This window comes from Hypanus sabinus, chromosome 16 (genome assembly GCF_030144855.1).
Source record: "Hypanus sabinus isolate sHypSab1 chromosome 16, sHypSab1.hap1, whole genome shotgun sequence".
Classification (NCBI taxonomy): Eukaryota; Metazoa; Chordata; class Chondrichthyes; order Myliobatiformes; family Dasyatidae; genus Hypanus; species Hypanus sabinus.
The window spans coordinates 30,826,051-30,843,244 of NC_082721.1; the positions used below are offsets into that span (position 1 = coordinate 30,826,051).

The window sequence follows — 17,194 nt, forward strand, 5'->3', positions numbered from 1 at the left end:
GGTTGAGAGTGAAAATGGATCATCCAACATGAAACGGACGACCAGATTTGATGGGCTAAATAGCCTAGCTCTGCTATAGTCTTGTATCAAAAACTCCATTCCTGCCACACTGGGCACCTACCAATATACTTATCAATGACAGATGCTGTAGCACTTGTCACAGACACATTTAGAAAAAAAAGACATTATGTCACAATGCTGTTTCTGGAATTCAACACTACTGTCCCACAGACCTTGGTGAACAAACTCCTACTCCTTGGTCTAAATACACAACTGTGCAACTGGGTGTTGGACTTCCTAACGAACACTCAGGATGCACAATCGCTCCTCCCTCCCCATCCTCAACATGGGTGTTCCCCAGGGCTGTGTGCTGAGCTCATTGTTTTACACTCTGCTCACACATGACTGGCACGGCCAAACACCTAGCAATCACAACATCAAGTTTGCCAATGACATAACAGTGGTGGGAGTCATCACCAGCAACAATGAGATGGTCTACAGAGGTGATAAAAGAGCTCGCGGGTTGAGGCCAGGCAAATAACCTCTTCCTTAATGTCAATAAGACTAAGGAGGTAGTGGACTTCAGGAAAATCACACCACCATACCCCCTTTCACATGAGTGGCACAGCAGTGAAAACTATAAGCAATATCAAACTCCTAGAAAAACTAACTGAAATCAATATCTAGTGTGACCAACCTTTGCCTTTAAAACTGCATCAATTCTTTTAGGTACACTGCTGTGTAGTTTTAGAAGAAATTGGCTGGTAGGTTGTTCCTAACATTTTGTTGAATTTGCCACAGTTCTTCTGCAGACTTTGGCTGTCTTACTTGCTTCTGTCTCTCCAAGTAATCGCAGTCACCCTATGATGGAGGTCATACCATTTGTTGTAGAACTTCTTGTTCTTTTTTGCTGAAGATAGTTCTTTGTGACCTTGGCCACACATTTGGTGTCATTGTCTTGCTACAGAATGAAGTTGAGACTCATCACACACCTCCTTGATGGTATTGCATGATGGATGAGAATTTGCTTGTACTTCTCAGCATTGAGGACTCCTTTAATTCCGACCAGATCACTGACTCCATCTGCAGAAATGAAGCCCCAAACATGCAGGAAATCTCCACCGTCCTTCACTGTAGCAACCTCCAGCTATTTTACAGAAAAAAACTGCCTCCTATTCGAGTCAAAAATTTCAAATTTCAACTCGTGCTTCCAGAACACTTGCTGCCATTGTTCAGCACCCCAATCCTTGTATTTCGGTGCATCGTCTCTTGGCTTTATTTCCAGTTCAGAGATATACCAATGACTTGATTTAGTCTTTTACTGTTTTTTGCTCTATAGTAATTTTTTGAGATTTAGAAACTTCATTATTTTGAAAGCATCTTTACAATTTTTTGCACGTGCCTGACTTCTGCACAGAACTGTATGCATATAAGCTAACTTATGTATTAATATTGTTTTTTTTAAATCTTTGTTTTTTTGCACTTCATTGGATCCAGACTAACAATTATTTCATTCTCTTTTACACTCGTATACAGGAAAATAATTAAACAATCTTTAATTTATTACTTTATTAAAAACAATATTTGCAAAAACATGGTATCAATTTAAGCAACTAGTTCTCATTATCAAGTCATTGGACATCCTATATTTCACTTAAGTTGCAATTCAATGTGGAAAAACTGCTGTCAAAGATCTGAACATAGAACCCATAAATTAAACACATAAAACTTAAATATCACTCCATATAGTTATAGTCATTTGAGGTCTGATGAAAAGTTTTATTTCTCAACTATGTATTGGCAATTATGACTCCAAAAATTGTTGCTAGCCAAAACAATGTAAATAGTCATGAATAAAAAACAAGTCCACTTTGAGTGACCTAACCAATATGGAGATTGTATCATCCACTTCTGAAGCGCAGTTCATCGATGTGCTTTCAATTTGTATTAGGAGCAACAAGTTCCACTGGAAGGAGTGCAGGACCTTTTAACAATGTTTTTTTTCCTTCGATAACTGTATCAAAACATTTTGGTAGAGTAGATTTGAAGAATCAAGGATTTACAGAAGAACACTTTAAGGAAACCAGGAATCTGAAAAAGAGACGATGTACTTTAAGATACATGTCTACTACAAGTGGCTGTGAGACCAATAAGCACACAAGTTTATCATGAACTATCTGCATAACTGTATTGCATCAACTTTTCATTATCTGTAATCCAAAGTCTATGCAAAATGTAGGGGTTACCATCTTTTATGCCATGGACTCTTAACATTAACTGAGGGGTCCGTGAATCCCAGGTTGGGAACCCCCAAATTAAACATTCTCTACTCACCAAACTGTTCAAGACCTAAACTGCCAAAGAACATCTTTCAATCACAGTTGTTTGTGGTCTCACTGCTGCCAGCCCTTCCTTAGACCCCAGTTCTTTACACAAATTTATGTCAATGGCAGGGGCGAGGTAAGAATCAAATGAATCTATTGTTGACATTTAGTTGCCTTCTGTTGGTTTTAAAAAAAAAATTCCCAATCCTCATACTTTCTACATATCATTGCTATATTATATGCATTCTCCTTTGCTTTAATGTTGGCTTTGAGTTCTCTTGTTAGCCATGGTTGCATCATTCTCCTTTAGAATACTTCATTATCTTTGGGATAGGCGTATCCAGCACCTTCCAAATTACTCCCAAAAACTCCAGCCATTGTTAATCTGCCATTGCTCCTGCTAGTGACCTCCTCCAATCACCTTTGGCCAGCTCCTTTCTCATTCTCTGCCCAACATCCTGAAATTCCCGTCACTGAAATAATTCTTCCCCAATCATCCTTACAATGCCATCTAAAATCATTCATCAAATTTCCTTGGTGGAACTGCAAGTCAAACCATCTTCCCCATGGGCAATAAATGCTGGCTTAGTTGGTGACGCCCACATCCCATAAATGAATTAAAAATGGTCTAATATTTGCCTCCCACCATCAATCTGATTAATTTAACATGCCTCCACACCCAATACTGCTTTCTTTAAAAATTGCATTACTTCTCCAGCAAATCCTCCAAAGAATTCATGCTCTGTTTCTAAGAAGCGCATTTCATAATTTGGGGATGTATGCATTTGGGATTAGAACAGTCACCTCCCGATCAAATTAAGAAATAGTTTGTAAGCTTAGCTTCAGATAGTGGCCATGGATGGAGAAAGATTTGATGAAAACAATTTGTAACATATTTCAAAAGCACTCCACATACTTGACTGAAAGATTTCTGATCATTCAGGACTGAATGTTGGACACAGGGCCAGTTAAGGCATTGAGTGAATTACAATCACCTTCAATGCAAGAATAGATCTATACAATGTTTTTTTATTAAAATAGTGGCAGCGATGATCAGGCCCAAGGATACATAAAAAAGGGTAGGGAAGAGTCTCTGAACAGTGGAGCCATGTGACTGCAATCCCAAGTGGCAAGTCAACAGATATACCTGAGAGGAGAATCATACAGCCACACATATTAAAAGCTGCTGCTAAGTGCAATGTGAACATAGTTATGAAAGATCACATTCCATTGTTGCTGCCGACCAGGACAAAAAATTCTGGTTGACTATATCCTCTTCTATCTTAGATAAGATGAAACTAATTATAAATGGCCCACAGTGATTGGTCATTTCAGTAGACCATGAATTGAATCCAAGAACCAAATCCTTCTGATCAGTCTGGCTCAGTAACTCTATGAATAAACTAAATGAATCATCGGAGAATACAATTATTGCTTTTTACTTGTTGAATGAGTAATAAAAGGAATACATTCCTGCTTACATGTCAACTTATCAAGTATTCTGCAGGAAAATAATAACAGATTGAAAGAGGAAAAAGCATAAAATGGAGTATGAACCTGTCAGGCTATGACAAGGTCAAGTCACTTATTGTCATTTCGATCATTACTGCTGGTACAGTACATAGTAAGAATGAGATTTTTCTCAGGACCATGGTGTTATATGACACAGTACAAAAACTAGACTGAACTATGTTAAAAAAACCACAGAGAAAGCTACACCAGACTACAGACCTACACAGGACTGCATAAAGTGCACAAAAACAGTGCAGGCATTACAATATATAATAAACAGGACAGTAGGGCAAGGTGTCAATCCAGGCTTCGGATATTGAGGAGTCTGTTAGCTTAGGGGAAGAAACTGTTACATAGTCTGGATGTGAAAGCCCGAATGCTTCGGAGCCTTTTCCCAGATGACGGGAGGGAGAAGAGTTTGTATGAGGGGTGCATGGGTCCTTCATAATGCTGTTTCCTTTGCGGATGCAGCGTGTAGTGTAAACGTCCATGATGGCGGGAAGAAATGCCCTGATGATCTTCTCGGCTGACCTCACTATCCGCTGCAGGGTCTTGCGATCCAAGATGGTGCAATTTGCGAACTGAGCAGCTGCTCAGGATGCTCTCAATACAACCCCTATAGAATGTGATGAGGATGGGGGGGGTGTAGGAAATGGACTTTCCTCAGCCTTCACAGAAAGAGATGCTGCTGGGCTTTCTTTGCTATGGAGCTGGTGTTGAAGGACCAGGTGAGATTCTCCATCAGGTGAACACCAAGAAACTTGGTGCTCTTTACGATCTCTACCAAGGAGAGATCACTATCACCCTGGGCCAAGCAAGCTAATAAAAACATAATCAAACAGAAGTTTTTTTGGGAAAAAAAGCACAAATAGAACAACAATTTTTTAACATAGTGAAATATTCCATCATACTTAACAGGAGCATTAATGAACAAATTTTGACACTGAGCCACATAGGGAGACAACAAAACACTTGGTAAAATAGATGGGTTTAGGCAGATCCTTGAAAGAGGTAAAAGGGTTTATGGAAGGAATTTCCATAGTATAGGTCTTAAGCAAATGAAATCAGATGCAATGATAGAGTGAGAGATGCCACAAAACAACCTGTCTCTCAATGTCAGCAAGATCAAAGAGCTGATTATTGACATCAAGAGGGAGAAACTGGAGGCCCATGAGTCTCATCAGGGGATTATAGGTGGAGAGGGTCAGCAACTTCAAATTCCTTCGTGTTATCATTTCAGAGGATCTGTCCTGGGCCCAGCACACAAGCACAACTATGAAGAATGCTCAGCAATGCCTCCACTTCCTTGGAAGTTTGTGAAGATTCAGCATGACATCTAAAACTTTGATAAACTTCTCTATATGTGGTGGAGAGTATATTGACTGGTTGTATCACAGCCTGGAATGAAAGGACCAAAATGCTTGAATGGAAAAAAAATCATAAAATGTAGCAATACGGCTCAGTCCGTCACAAGTAAAGTCCTCTCCGCCACTGAGCACATCAGCATCCATCAGAGAACACCCACCACCAGACCACGCTCTCTTCTCACTGCTGCCATCAGTTAGCAGCGGACAAATCAAAAGAGAGAACTTCACACACATTGGAGGGAAGCTTAAAAAGGAGCATTTTGCGGGGATTGGCGCATTAGCGGCAGACCAATTGATTCACGATTCGTTAGCAGGAACAAGTAAAAACAAGGTCAAAGTAGAGTGGCCACTGTGCCAGTGGACAATGTTAAACCTTTAAAATAAAGGCTATTAAATAAATGGAAAGGAATACAACTACAATGCAGCATTCCATTCAATATGTAAATAAATGAAATAGAATAGCATTAACAATGATAACAAGTTATACTCGAGTAAACTACTTGTGCCATTGCTTATGATCAGCAAATGAAAATGCCATTTTAATTTACCCTTGGTGGCAAATGGTGTTCAATGTATTTGGAAAGCTGACATGGTAAATCTGAGAGTGATAGTTAACACAGCAATTTAGAAAGGCAATACTAAAATCAAAGAATGACCAAATAAAATGGAAAGAGGGGAAAAAAATTGTGAGCAGCAGAATGGTGCTCGAAGATTACTTTAAAAAAAATTGCTAAAGGGTGGGGGAAAATGGTTCATGAAGCAACTTAACTGATGTTTTTAAAGGTACAAAACAAAAATTATAACCCAAAATAAAAATTCATGTTTGCACATACATGGGTCCATTGCTCAGAAGATTTTTTGTTCCTGCCGGGAAATATCGCAATGCAAAAAAAAAGGTCTCAAAATTAATACAACCAAGGCAATTCAGAAAATTGGCTAAATCTCTAGCTAATCTGGCCAAGACAAATTACATGTAGTGATGCCAAGGCCAGAAACAAATATATCTTGCCGATAAATGACCCTTTGGAATGGATGCTAAAGTGAGTGTCCAACATAATGAATTGAACATTAGCCAGTGTCTGAATGTTTAGGTTCAAAGCAGGATGTACACATGCAATTTACACAAAGTATCACAGCTGACTAGATCACACTGTTTGTTCCAGATTGTTATTAGGCAATCTGCTATTAGGTTCATAGCCCTGAGAACGTGGGTATAGCTGAATGCAATTTAAGAGCTACATGCATCAGTGCCAAAAGCCTCTTGCAGTAAAAGAATTCTCTGAAAGCTAGTGAGGCCTTATTATCTCACAATTGGTCTTGAAAGAGGTAGTGAGCCCTTTGGTGAACCACTGCACCAAATATCTGAAGGTATGCCTGTTTACTGTTGAATTGTGAGCTTCTGGATTTAGACTCAGCAATGATGAAGGATTGTCAATTTACTTAAAATTCAACTGCAAGAATTGAATAGACTGCATTTGTTTTCATTGGAGCAGAGAAGCCCAAGAGGGATCCTGAGTGGGTTATACATAATTGTGAGGGACATAGAGTGATTGTAGAAACATTTTAACTAAGTAAAATGTGCCTATAACCAGTAGGCACAGGTTTAAGAGGTGGGAGATTTAAAAGAATGTTCATTCAACAGGATGCTTGAAATCTGGAAAGAATTGCCTGAAGGAGACAGATACAGTACTCTCACTACATTTTAGTATCTAGATAGACAGCTGGTGAGGGAATCAGATGACCAGCATGGAGATGTTGGGCAGAAGGGTGTTTCACCGCTATAGAATTCCATAACTCCCAAGTCACGTGCAACTTGGACCGGGTGGTGCAAAGAAAATCAAAATACTGAAGAAACTCAGGGTTCAAGCAGCATCTGCAGGAAATGGTGTTCCACATGCACAGTGCCTTGTCCTTGTGGTAGAGATCATGAGTTTGGGAAACACTGTTGAAGTAGTCAAAAATATCTGTAGAGCTTCTTGGAGATGGCAAAACTATAGCCACACAGCTCCTAGGTCTTATGGTCTAAATGTAGAGTAATCCACCATATTCCTAATGTGTACGTTGCAGATAGATGAAAGCTTTTAAGGTATCAGGAGATGAATGATATGTTCGAAGCTACTCACCCTCCATGTTTTCTTGAGAACAGAGGATCCATATGGCTGGCCCATTTGAGTTTCTGTTCAATAGTTTCACATCCCCCCAAACCTTCACCTTCCCAGAATGTCATAGGCAGAGTAACAGCAATAGAACAGGGTGGATAACTAGATTTTCTCTTGTTGGAGATGCTATTTTCTGTCTGTTATTTTCCAAATTATGTTTTCTACATTTTACTGTGGTCAGGCAAGAATTTACCATGACATAAGCACAGATGGCAGGCATCACAGCGTGAAAACTTGGATCCAAAGGGCCAATATCAAGTCTAAAGTGCCACCATCAAGATCTCTCCAGGGATTACCTGGTAAAGTCCATGTACAAGTGTGGTGATGGGCAGAAGAGCTGCCCCATCATGATCGCAAAATTTATTCTTGGGATTGTCTAAATTCTGTAATATAGGATCATGAAAGCAATGCTACTGGATAAAACCTTTATTTGATTCAATCAAAATCACAGTAACAGCGATACTTACTAATGGATTAACTGGATCTGTGGAACTCCGTTGCTGATGATCCTATGCTGCTTTTGTATCGATGAGATGCAGAGTCTGAATACTAATTGGCATGGTATCACCGTAGCCACCCTTAGATTTCATTAAGCCATATACATCATTTAACTGTCACAAAACAAAAATGGTTTATTAATTAGATAAGTCTACTGTTTAAATGTTGCATTGTCAGAACGTTCTTATGACTGATTTTCTCTCTCATTATTCTTGGGAGTATTTCTTACTTTCAGTTTAACTTGTTCAACATCCAAGTATGTTATTAAAATATCGTGGCTCTACCACCAACTCCTTCAGAAGAAAGATCCAAGAATTGCCACTTCTGCAGTATTTGAGCCCAGAGCTAATCTGTCATTGTACAACAGTGATGGAAGCTGTCACTTTGCATTTAAGGAGGTACCAGATTGAACCCACATCCTTTAAGTTAATTTAGGTACTAGGAGCAATTCTAGCTCAGCATGAAAAGATTTAGCTCTTCAAGATCGTTATGCAGAAGCTATTGCCAAAATATGCACATGCTAGGTTAAGGTGGCACCTCCTCCTTACTTAATAATCAACATGTATTATCCCATTTATGAATATGACTGTATCCAACAGAATTCAGGGAAGTTTGTGTGAAGGAAAGGGAGGAAAAAGAAACAAAACTATTTTTGACAAGATGCAATTCTACACCTGCTGGTCTGCATTTTCAAAGCTAGGTGGTGCCAGAATACAATCTTAACAAACTTCAGAAAGAAAGAATAGAGTCCAGTTTCTTTAAAATTCTCCTCTTCCTGTGCCCCAGGTCTTAAAATGGGAGGAACGGTATCCCTGAGTCACAGAAACTATTAATAGGATGGTAGACATGACCATAAAGTCCAAAAGGAAATCCAGATTTCTTCCCACATACACACAAGATACTGGAAACCCAGTGCAACGCACACAAATTGGAGGAACTCAGCAGGTCAGGCGGCATCGATGGAAACGAATGAACAGTCGACATTTCAGGCCGAGACCCTTCCTCAGGACTGGAAAGGAAGGGGGAAGATGCCAGAATAATAAGGTGGAGGGAGGTGAAGGAGTACAAGCAAGATGTTGATAGGTGAAACCAGGTGGGTAGGGGAGAGGGGATGAAGAAAGAAGCTGGGAGATGGAAAAGACAAAGGGCTGGGAAAGAAAGGAATCTGATAGGAGGGGAGAGGACCATAGGAGAAAAGGAACACCAAGGGGAAAGTGTTAGGCAGGTGAAGAGGCAAGAGACCACAGTGGAGAACTGAAGAAGAGGGAAGGGGGAGGGTAAAAAAAAAATTACAAGAAGTCGGAGAAATCAATGTTCACGCCAACAGGTTGGAGGTTACCTAGATGGAATATGAGGTGTTGGTCCTCCAACCTGAGAGGGGCCTCATTATGGCAGAAGAGGAGGCCACGGACCAACATGTCAGAATGAGAAATGTAAAGGAATTAAAATGGTTGGCTACTAGGAAACGCTGCTTTTTGCAGATGAAGCAGAGGTGCTCAACAAAGTGGTCCTCCAGTCTACATTGGATCTTACTGATACAAAGGAGGCTACATCAGGTGTACCGGCTACAGTATACAACCCCAAAAGATTCGCAGATGAAGTGTTGTCTCTGCTGGAAGTACAGTTTGGGGCTTTGAAAAGAGGTGAGGGAGGAGGTGAATGGGCAAGTGCTGCTTGTAGGCATATGTGCCGGGGGGGAGGGGGGGATAGAAAATGGTCAAGAGAATCACTGAGAAAGTGGAGAGTTGGGGTTGGGGGGAGAGGAAAAGATGTATTTGGTGGTAGATCCCATAGAAGATGGTGGAAGTTGCAGAAAATGGAGTGTTGGATGTCGGAGGCTCATTGGGTGGTAGGTGAGGACAAGAGGAACTCTCCCTGTTAAGGTAGCAGGAAGATTGGGTGAGCAAAGATGTCCAGGAAATGGAGAGATGCAGGTGAGGGCAGCATAAATGCTGGAAGGGAAACCCTATTCTTTAAAGGAGGGCGACATGTTCTGGAAAGGAAATCTCATCCAAGGAAACAGATGGGGCGGAGAAGGAACAGAAAATAAAGAATGGCATTTTTGCAGGAGATGGGGTGGGAAGAGGTATAGTCAAGATAGCCCTGTGAATCAGTAGGTTTATAAAAGATATTGGTAGACAATTTGTCTCAAAGATGGAGACAGGGAATATCAGAGAGGGAGATGTCAGAAATGAACCAAGTGAATTTAAAGGCAGGGTAGAAGTTGGAGGCAAAATTGATGAAATTGACGTGAAGCAGCACAAATGCAGTCAATATAATGCAAAAAGAGTTGGGGAACATGGACTGTTCCATGTGGGTGCCCATGGCTACACTGAGTTTGGAGAAAGTGAGAGGAGCCAAAAGAAAAATTGTTGAGGGCAAGGACTAGTTCCACCACACTGAGGAGGGTGGTGGTGAACAGCAACTGGTTGGGCCTGTTGTTAAGAAGCAGAGAGCTTTAAGGCCTTCTTGGTGGCAGATACAAGTGCATAGGAACTCATCATTCATGGTGAAAATATGGCGATCAGGACAAGGGAATTGAAAGCTGCTGACGATATAAAGAGCACGTGAAGTGTTGCAGATGTAGGTGGGAAGGAACTGAACCAAGGAGAGTAAAATGGAGTCGAGGTATGCAGACACTAGTTCAGGCAGAAACAATGTGCCGATCTTGAGTAGGAGGTAGAAACAAGCAGTGTGGGGTAGGGGAACTTTGAGGCTGTTGGGAGATCTCCAGAGATGATGAGGTTTGTGATGGTGCAGGAGACAACTGCCTGATGGTCCCAAGTGAGGTCCTTTTCAAGGGGTAAGAAAGAGGTGGTGTCTGGGAGTTATCTTCTGACCTCAGCAAGGTAGAGGTCAGTCCCCCACACTACAACTCATACATATTCCCACATTGGCACAACATTGTGGGCCGAACTGTGCTGTACTGTTCTATGTTCTATACCTATTTAGAAGTTCAGTTAAATTCCTTTTAATCTTTGGTCCTTCGTATCCTGGTTGAAACTCACCCAGGATTATTTGTGCCATGGCGTGTAGTAGCTACCACTGCCATCTCAGATACAGGGATCTCAGGTGCTCTCTGTGATTTCTGTTGGGCACTTTGGCATTGTCCTACATCCAAAGTCTGGGTTGTAGGGGTTGAGGTAGAAGGGAGATTGGATAGGGTGCATCTGTTTTCTTTGGAGTATATACAACCATAAGATATAGGAGCAGAATGAGGCCCATCGAGCCTACTCCACCATTTTATCATGGTTGACTTATTTTCCTCTTCAACCTTATTCTCCTGCTTTCTCCCCCATATCCACCACTCTCTAACTAAAGGAATTTCTCATCTGTTCTAAAAGGATGTCCTTCTGGTCTGTAGATTTCAATGAGATCCTCACCTCATTCTTCTAAACTCCAGTAAGTACAAGCCCAGAGCCACCAAATGCTCCTCATATGTTAACCATTTCATTCTTGGGTTCATTCTTTTAATCCTCCTCTGGACCCTCTCCAATGCCAGTACATTCTTCCTGCCCAAAACTGCTTATAATACTCCAAATGTAATCTGAGCAATGTCTTATATAGCTTCAGTATTACATCCTTGCTTCTATATTCTAGGCCTCTCAAAGCAAATGCTAACATCACATTTGCCTTCTGTACTACCGACTCAACCTCTGAGTTAACCTTTAAGGAAGCCTGCACTGGGACTCAAGTCTCCTTGCACGTCATTTAGAAAATAGTCTATGCATTTATTCCTTCTACTAAGTGCACGGCCATACACTTCCCAATATGCCTGTAGCCGAGATGTGATATGATCACCTGCAAAATGGGGTCTCATTTGCCAAACTGCTGTTTATAGACTTCAGTTTGGCTTCCAACTGGTATGGAAGCAGTCAAGCTTCAGACCAGAAGTCCCTATAAAGGATCTCACTACCATCCATCGGGGACATTTATCAGGAGTGCTGTATATGCAAGGCCCTTCATATCATTAAGGATCCTATTCATCCATTCAGCATCATCTGACTTTCTACCATCAGGCAAGAAACGATAATACAGAAAAACAGGAATGGTCAGGATGAGAAACAGTTTCTTCCCCAGGCCATTAGGCTTCTGAACTCCCTGCTGCATTGTATTCTAAGTGGCACTGGTTAAACTATTCTGTAGCTTAGAATATTTAATAATTAATGCACATTGTTATTTATGTGTGATTTATTTGTAGACTGTATCCTTACCTTCATAAGTTAGTGTGTTATGCGTACTATTGTGCTTTACACCCTGATATGGAGAAAAATTGTCTCCTTTCTATATACATTAGATAGTTATTTACATCTATGCATGCATATAGTTAAATGACAATAAACTTGATTAGACTTGCTATGATAGAAGTTCTATCATATCATAGAAGTTGCTATGAGAGGCATAGATATAGTAGATAGCCAAGTCCGATCCCTATGATAGGAGTGTCCAAAACTAGAGTACCTTGATTTTACGTGAGAGCTGCCAGTGGACAACAGAACACTTATCTGGATGGGTTTCTGACTGGCATAGGAGGATATGGAATTAATGCCGAAAATGGGATTATTATAGAGAGGCACAATATTTGACACAGTGATTCACAGGGCCTATTTCTAAGCGGTACAAATCCATGACAAGCTAGTAAATTACACCAGTTAACCTCAAAGGCAAGTCAACCAAAGGTAAAGCTGATGGGCATTTCTACCCATCTTACACAACAAGTGAAATTCTTGGATTCTGTGTGCCAAAGGGACTGTTTCTTTGCTATGGTAAAATTCTACTGAGTAGAATTGTAAATCAATTAAGTGATCCTCTTGTAATCAGCAATAACAAATACTTAAAAACAAAACAAAAATTACTTCAGCTGTTGCTGCCTTCCTTTACAAGAAATTTCCAATCTTTGATGACAGAAGACTGGCACACATGTTAAAAAGATCACTATGACTGATCTCTTATGGCCTGTGAGATGTTGGCTTGCTCATTCTCACACCATTGCAAAGCAGACAAAAATAGTTGAAAAAATCTAGTAACCTTTCAAAATAGCTGAGAGAAACTTACAGAGTTAATTTGATTCCCTAATGTATCTCCAGTCCCCATGTGTGATGTATGAACAAAATTTGTTGGCTCTCCAATCATGCTTCTATCTATTCGCCGCCGCCTTTTCTGTAAAAAGAATAAGGTACAAATATTAGGGATGTGGTCCTACTTTAATACACAGGCATGTCAGCAGTAAAGTGACATAACAGAAATAATGAATAATGTCTACTGCTAGGTTCTTTAGAAATGCCTTGCCCCATAAAATTACAATTATCAACCAGTTTAGTCTGAGAAGAAATAAAATGGAAGACAATAAATAAGCATCAGAACCATCATATGTTCCATATGGTTTCCCTCAACCTGGGCAATATAAATGCACTCTTAAGTACATCCTTGAATACAAAAGGTGGATGAGCTCCCTGTTCTAATCTCCTGTGGCTTCTCTATAGAAGGCATATAAAAATAAACTGAACAATCCAGTACTATACTTCTGAACATTATAAAATCAATAAACTAAACTCTGGGATTAATTCATTTAAAAGCATACTTACTGGCCTTGGTTGTTCTGCAATGCAGCAGTTGAAACATAACCAGAATTCACTCATCCTTACACGATAACTTGCAATATTTGGCAAATTCAGAATCACTTGGCTATAATTGCAGTCGCTAAAGAAACCAAGTGATGTGAATGTTATACAACACTCAGATTGTGCACATGCAGCCAGAATCCAACAGTCACAGGTAAACTTGTTATTGGTCTTTCATCTGAAGGTTTCTTCTTCCAATCATGGAGCAAGTTTGTGTTTCACCACTCTTACTATAACCAAATTGTAGAAACAATATAATTATTTGCATTAGTGAAACATGACGCTTAATTTCTACGATTACATATTTTGGCCCTGCATGATTAGACATCAATAGAATTCCAAATTTATGAGATGACCAATACTGCATTGCTTAAATAGAAAATACAGTTTCCACAGTTATAGGAACTCACCTGGCCAGGATTCACTGCAGGTAACATCACATCCACAACTACAATTCCAAGCTTCAAGAGCCACACTAGAATTACAAATAGCAAGTCCACTAGTACGACACTCACTTTGTGAAAAGTGAGTGTCGTATAAGTGGACTTGCTATTTGCACTTTGTGAAAAGTGGCTCGTAATCTTACTCTAAATGACTAACCTATGATAATGGCTGGTTCTAAAGAACACCAGCACAATCCAATCCCCAAAGTCTGTATCAAGAATCCTATTTTTGAAAGTGTCAGCATCTACAGGAAACCAAATGCCCTCAAGAGACAGGCTGGAAGCAAACAATGGACCCTGCCATGCATAATGAACCCATATCCCAGAAGCAATGACCACATCCTGGTCAGTAAATAGAAAAATCAGCAAAAAGGAATACAGAAAGCTTTGGAAATCCAAAACTTAGGTCAGGAAGATAAAATTTTGATCAGAGAAGTTTCAAACAATTCAAAAGAGTAAACAAAGTATTATTTTTAAATTCCTTCAAACCTCTCTGATGGACATAACTGCAGGAAAATTAGATGATATGTAAGCACTATAATATGTTGCTCTCAGTCACTTAACAAACAAAGCAAAAACCCACCTGAAATACTGCAGAGCCAACTCTTTCAAATGGTGTATCTTTTGGACAAGACACAAAGTACTGCTAGGCACTGAGATTTATCTCTGCCTGCAGTGTTCATGGGAAACTGGATTTTCCATTGCCCAGTATTTTGGTAGCTTGCCCTATGACTCAGATGTCTGCAGCATTTTTTTTAAAATGGCTTTACACTGTAGTCACTACCCAGTTAGTCAGACATTGCAGAACACTAAAGTAAATATCTTCCAGAAAACTCTATTTGTTGGACCAAATATTATAGAAAAGTATCAACCCAGTACACAAGAGTGGAATGTTCACAATCCTTTCATAACTATTTGGTGACTACACAGAAGAGTCCCAGTCCAGCTAATTCAGTAGCTGAATCAGATCAGTTGTTTTGTGAAATTAGAGCAAGTTTCCCCTCCCCATAATTTGAGAAGCCACTGTTCTGAGCCATTTTAAATCAGATGAATTCTACGTACAGCAATATCAGCTGAATTCACAAGTACAAACGTTTGTAGGAATTTTTAGTTTTCAAAAGTTGTGTGAGTTCCATCTTAAAATTTTATCAAATCAAACACATTTGTGAGGATACCGCCTCAAATTTCTTAACTCAGATTTCCAGGGAATAAACTTCTTTAAAACAATATCCTACAGTAGCATCACCCACCTTTACTAAAATAATGCTGTAGATTCCAAATCAACCCATTTTATTGGGACAAAACCTCATTAGGTTAGTTATATTTCATTATTTGGACATTGACTCATAAACACAGAAATCCACTACAATAAGAACCCTACTACAGGCTCGATTAGCCCTCCCTCCTTAATGCAGCAGAATCACTAGTTAGTAATGGGTCATTTGAACCACAACACATCCACCTTCCCTGATGAACACTAAATCCATTCATGTTGCAACCAAACAAAGGGTTAGCTAATCCAGTTGACATGGTTCTGCTATGCGATTGATAAACCCACTGAGTCATAGTGCTAGCTTTGGTAAATTTAAGGAGTTGAGTAAATTGGGAAAGTCTGGTACATTAAAAAGGACTAAAAGGCATTGGATGTCTGAGCCAAGCAGCCATTTGAACGTCTGTATCTTATGACATCTACCACATCAACATGTTTAATTCCATATTTGGATCCTAACTTCAGTTCATCAGGATTTCCACCTGTGCTGTACTCTACTACTGTGAAAATAGAGAATGTGCACTAAAGGAGATTTAATGCTTAGATTAAGGTAACAAATTGCAGTAAATCTAAGTATTTTTTTCAAATACAAGGTAGCTTTATCAGTTTCTGAAAGTAATGACAAACTAACATCTACGTAGTCCCTAATCACAATACCAAAACTTCTAAAGGCTCCGTAACTTTCCATCTCTGCCTACATTCATCAAAAACTATTTGCACTTGTATAGCACTTTGAAAATAGCAAAATACATTAAGACAAGAATGGTCTGTAATTAATGAACCAACTTATTTTTAAGTTACATGTGCATAAAGCTGCTTCAGTTATTTATTTGGCTGAGTAAACTACAAAAGCAGGAGAGCGGTGAATTGCGCACCTCAATGAACACGTGGAAGCAGTAAAACTTATCTTTAAGTAGCAACGGGAAATTTAAAATTAGTATTATATCAGGGCGAGAAACTTTAGGCAAAGTTCAGCTATAATTAAACTTAGTTGTCTCTTACCTTCTCAAAAGTTTTCAACTAAATTCACAAATATGTAAACAATTATCACAATAATAATTATCCGTGAATCGTATTATATACATCCTGTATGGACATCGTCGTTTATGTGTATTGGGTGTCCAGGGAGGAGTAGCACTTCGGGTGAGAGGGCTTATCGTGTCCATTTTGGAGCAGCTCACTCACCTTTCATCCCCACCGGACACTCAGCTCTCACCTGTTGCTTCAAGTAGTTGTTTGCATGCCACACCCCGGTATACCGCTTCAACATGCGGGCTAAACCAGATGAGCTAGGGACATGTCTATCCTAGCATATGAAGTCAGCTTCCGGGGACTAGGCAGATAGTATAGAGATCCAACGGCCAAAAAGGCGATTCTGCAACATTCGTGAAGAGCGAAGTGGCAAGGCACACAATTCGTGGTCATCTGCCGCAACTACGGAAGACCCTAGTTTGTAACGACTATCCATACCACTGCACCCGGTCTTCCGAGGTGGAGCGTGGGGTTTCCACAGTGCAACGGCTTTTCCACTTTAAAAAAACTCCCCACTCAGGTTACCTGTCATCGTTGGAATCGAAGGGCAACCAAGCCATTGGAATAGTGTTTTAAGGAAAGGATTACACTGAATTCTTGCCAATTATCTATTGTATCATTTCTGAATACATACCGAAAAGACAAACGAATACAAGTTTGTCACAGTGCAAACATCAATTTTCAACCGGCCGCTGCTAGTTTATATCAAGGACTTATTTAAACAATGGACTCTACTCTATTTTCTAAGAACTGCAGTCAATCTCCAGCAACTCAAACCACTGCGGAGAAGGAAACGCACCGCAGCCTGCCGCGCACTCTGAGCCTGTTGGATAATGGATCGCCGCTATATTTGCATTGACGTCAGCAAAGACTGACTGCTGTGGAAGGAGTGGGTGGAACTCCAATCCATCGGATTTATTAACTTTAAAGCGCAGCAAAATAAAACACAATAGCAGACGATTGTCGTT

At 40.0% G+C, this 17,194-nt stretch overlaps 1 protein-coding gene across 4 annotated transcripts; it reads right to left on the bottom strand.

Moving 5' to 3' along the window:
- Positions 1-501: 501 nt before the first annotated feature.
- Positions 502-17,034, bottom strand: LOC132406185 (CDC42 small effector protein 2-like). Of its 4 annotated transcripts, none has more exons than XM_059991495.1 (5): positions 16,861-17,034; positions 13,446-13,711; positions 12,916-13,020; positions 7,830-7,973; positions 502-2,091 (listed from the first exon to the last, which is right to left on the bottom strand). In XM_059991495.1, exons 2-4 carry the CDS (start codon positions 13,497-13,499, stop codon positions 7,872-7,874), a joined length of 261 nt encoding a protein of 86 aa, XP_059847478.1. In that variant the 5' UTR covers positions 13,500-13,711; positions 16,861-17,034; the 3' UTR covers positions 502-2,091; positions 7,830-7,871. The 4 variants fall into 4 exon arrangements, with proteins under 4 accessions (XP_059847478.1, XP_059847480.1, XP_059847479.1 ...); XM_059991497.1 differs by lacking the exon at positions 16,861-17,034 and adding an exon at positions 16,411-16,834; XM_059991496.1 differs by lacking the exon at positions 16,861-17,034 and adding an exon at positions 16,380-16,834.
- Between the last annotated feature and the right edge of the window lie 160 nt (positions 17,035-17,194).

Coding starts and splice junctions, on each gene's coding strand:
- LOC132406185 (XM_059991495.1), bottom strand. CDS start 13,499: ATGAGTGAATTCTGGTTATGTTTCAACTGCTGCATTGCAGAACAACCA. Junction 13,021..13,445: donor TTGCAGAACAACCAAGGCCA/GTAAGTATGCTT, acceptor TTCTTTTTACAG/AAAAGGCGGCGGCGAATAGA. Junction 7,974..12,915: donor TAGGGAATCAAATTAACTCT/GTAAGTTTCTCT, acceptor GTTTTGTGACAG/TTAAATGATGTATATGGCTT.